The sequence below is a fragment of the Apodemus sylvaticus genome, chromosome 7 (assembly GCF_947179515.1).
Source record: "Apodemus sylvaticus chromosome 7, mApoSyl1.1, whole genome shotgun sequence".
Taxonomy (NCBI): Eukaryota; Metazoa; Chordata; class Mammalia; order Rodentia; family Muridae; genus Apodemus; species Apodemus sylvaticus.
Window position 1 is genome coordinate 95,951,215 of NC_067478.1, and position 3,663 is coordinate 95,954,877.

The 3,663-nt window shown below is 39.6% G+C and overlaps 1 protein-coding gene across 1 annotated transcript; it reads right to left on the reverse strand.

The window, feature by feature from the left end:
* Positions 1–1,725: 1,725 nt before the first annotated feature.
* LOC127690225 (prostate and testis expressed protein 14-like) lies at positions 1,726–3,295 on the reverse strand. The gene is made up of 3 exons (XM_052189766.1): positions 3,235–3,295; positions 2,321–2,434; positions 1,726–1,850 (listed from the first exon to the last, which is right to left on the reverse strand). Exons 1-3 carry the CDS (start codon positions 3,293–3,295, stop codon positions 1,726–1,728), a joined length of 300 nt encoding a protein of 99 aa, XP_052045726.1.
* Positions 3,296–3,663: the final 368 nt, after the last annotated feature.

Below are 3,663 nucleotides of genomic sequence, written 5' to 3' on the forward strand. Positions count from 1 at the left end.
CCCCTGGCATATACGTAGCAGAGTGGGAGAGAATTCCCTAATCGTGTAGAGACTTGCTGTCCCAAGAAATGGGGTGACAGGGGTTAGGGGGACACCTTCTCAGAAACAAATGGGAAGGAAGATAGGGAAAAGAACCATGGGAGGGGGGACCAGGAGGAATGGCAACATTTTGGATGTAAATAAATAAAATAATTATTTTACAAAATAATTAAAACAGCATATAGAATTAATTAATAAATTTTATAAGGCATGCAATATATTACAGAGCACCCCAAAACATATGATAACATATATGTACATAGAAAACCCATCTAAGTACATAATGTAGAAAGCATGGGGAGGGCTCCAGACATAGTAGGTAGACAATCCTTTCTGGCATGCTTGTCCAGGGACAAGACTCAATAAACAGCACTGAAAAAAGAAAGTTATAATGATGTCAATATTTGTAAATATATAACCTTTTATTTTTCAATACACACAAAGATAAGTTATGACCTATTCAAAATTTTAAAAGGTTGGAAATATATATTATTTACTTAATAGTATAGGCAAGGTATGTGTTTGTAGGGTGGCATGGAATTTCTAGAAGTTTCATTTATCTACAATATTGTCTACACTTTTCAGATTGTGCAAAATATAAACATATGATTACAAATACAAAAGCAAAAATTCCAAACAGCACCCACTTTAAAATCTCTGGATTTACTAGGAATAAAACTAAACAGTAGAACTTTCCTGAAAGATAAAAAAAGCACATGTGCACGTGACTACACAGTGGAAATGAACACTGGAACAGGAGTCCTCTTAGCCTGTGATATCAGACTCTAGTCACTAAATGGAACGGAGAATGTCTGATCCATCAAATACAAATCTGGCTGTGTTGTGAGACCATTTCCAGAGATAGGGTAGGTATATTTGACCTAACCTATTAACTTAATCTAATAATGTATTTGAAATTTCCATAGATTATTTAGAGCGGTATATCTTGCTTGGTGGAAGTAAACCAATGGGAGTGAGCTCATGGTGGTTGTGTCTTGGCCTGGTCCCTTCTTTTTGCACCCATCTTCTGAAGGACAAGAGCTGAATATTTCTGTTCCAATACAGCCTCCATATATGACATAGAAAATATCTCAAATGATGAGCTTAATAAATCATTTCTGGCAAACATCATTTTGTAAAGGTCATGATGAGACACTATCTGAAATATACTCCTAAGTCTATAGATTAGATTGAAGACATGGAAGTTCTCATTATCTGACCACCCTGGCAGAAACAGAATGTTCATAGTGGGCAGGTGTCAGGCCTGTCATTCAAAATTAAAAGAAAAAAGTCAGTGCCCAGTACCCAGGGCCTAGTACTCAGTGCCCAGTGTTCAGTGACCAGTGTTGTGTTCATCAGACAGTATGATGAATTATTTGTTTGATGAATTAGTGTAGAAAGAGTAGAAGTAGGAACTTGGGCCATATGTCCATTGTGTGGGAAGGACATAGGGGAAAAGGGAAGAAAATCATGATGTGAGAATCAGGAAGCACCAGGGATGGGGGCCAGCAGTGAGCGTCTCTATAGCCTGTTGAACTTTTGAAATATCAACAGTTAATTCTAAGTGCATGCGGGTGTTATTTTTGCATAGTGCTGACAACAGACTGCCAGGGATATGAGGTTACAGGAACACAGAGAAGCAGTACAGCCTCACCTAAAATCCAACAGTGCAATTAAGTGTAAGACTTATATTTGATTGCAGAAAGACTTTTTCTTGCAACACTTCATTATTACTGTCTGATTTCCATTCTTAATAGTCCCATTGAAGCAAATGTTAGCACATCTCTGGTTCCCAAACAGAATTTTGCCATCTGTAGAGGACAAAAGTAAAGAGACAAAATGTAAATATTGGTGGAAAGAGTTGGTGAGTCAGTAAGGAGTCAGATGGAATGCACATTAGAAATACAAGCCTAACTGAGTAGGCCTTTCTGGGACACTATTCCTTAAACCCTCACCTAACCCACAGGTAGGACTCCATTACCAAAAGTGCTGAATAGAATTTTAGAGTACTGTTCCTACCATATCAGACTATATATTCACCCAGAACTTCCCTGAGGATCACCCAAACACCCTTTAAAACAATTTTGTGTTCATAATTTATTTGTTTATCTGACTAACAGTCAGTGGCAGACATTACCAGAAGCAAAAGGGCCTTTCCCTCCTACTCTTACAGGCAAAGACATCTTCCTTCCATTTCTGCATTTGTCATCAGCATTCTGGAGATGGGTTCATCACTGTAGGGCAAGAAAGATAATTCTCAGAGGTCCCAGACTTTACATACCTTTAAAGGTTGTGAGCAAGGCACACTTCTCACCAGGTTTAGCCTGACAGCAGCCTTCTCCACGCTCACAAATCCCCTGAGAAGTAAACCTATCACATGTGACACATGTCAAAGCTGAAAAGACAAAAGCCAGTGTGAGGGACTTATTCAGAGTACAAATACAAATGCCAATGGGAGCTGAGCCTGATGATATGATAAAGAAACAATTGCCAGGAAAGCAGTTGGCTGTATGCTGAGCTAACATTTCCATGAAGGTTCATGATCAAATGATTCTAAATCGGGAAGATTGGAGAAGAGATAGAAGGTCCTCCAACCTCATACCATGAGAATGGACCAAGTTTTCTGAATAAGAACTCAAAGCTCTGATGTCAGGTGCCTAATACACCACACAACATAATTTTTCTGAGGCATGTAAAAGAGAGAAAAGGCAGAAAGGGACCAGAGCCTGACAGTATCAGACAGGATTGTATTCATTGGCACTCAAAGCAAAGGGAAGTGTCTGTCCTACAGGAAATTCTCAAATGAATCCTGTTTTTAATATTTAGCATTCTATCATACCAGATTAGAGAAACCAAATTTTTCATGATCTTTAGCTTGGCAATGACCTTTGTTTTCCACTTCCTATCCAAGTTTATAACAATATGCATGTAAACTGAAGATGCTTAAGTATTCCAGGGAATGGATATGAAAGAAAGTGGAGAGGAGGAGGAATAGAATAGCGTGGCAATCTTTACTACAGGGAAGTATCCTTGAGTATGCACAGCAGAAGCAAGGGGAGGAGTAGATACGGACATGGATCTGAAGCAGGGTCAGTTCTAATGTTATCCTATTTCCTGCTCCTCAATGTCTCCTAATGTGTAGCATTAGTCTATCTGACCACCAGTAGGAACCACTGACATCTGCTAGAATCTTACCTTGCAGGGAGATCACCAGCAAAAACAGGCCCAGCAGGAGCAGAAAGATGTGCTTTGTCATAGCAATGAGATTCATCTGCAGACCAGAAAGCAGCAGAGGAGAGGAGAGAGTGCTTAGGACCCATATCAGCAAGGCAGGTTTATATTGTAAACTAGGTTAGGAGGGGCAGCCAGTGGGATACCAGGAAATGGATTGCGTATATAGCCAGGGGGTTCCTAGATACCACAGATTTTTTACTAACCTTATGGTGCTATAACACATCATCCAGAAAGTGTTCATTAAGGGAAAACTTAAATTCAGGGACAACTGTGTCAGAGTTATTCTTCCCCCTGGTGCTCACATGTCTTTTCCGGAAACTGCAGTGCTATTAGATGGCCAGAAGGAAAATTGCCTTCCTGTACTTGTGGGAAAGTATGTTCAGGGAAAAC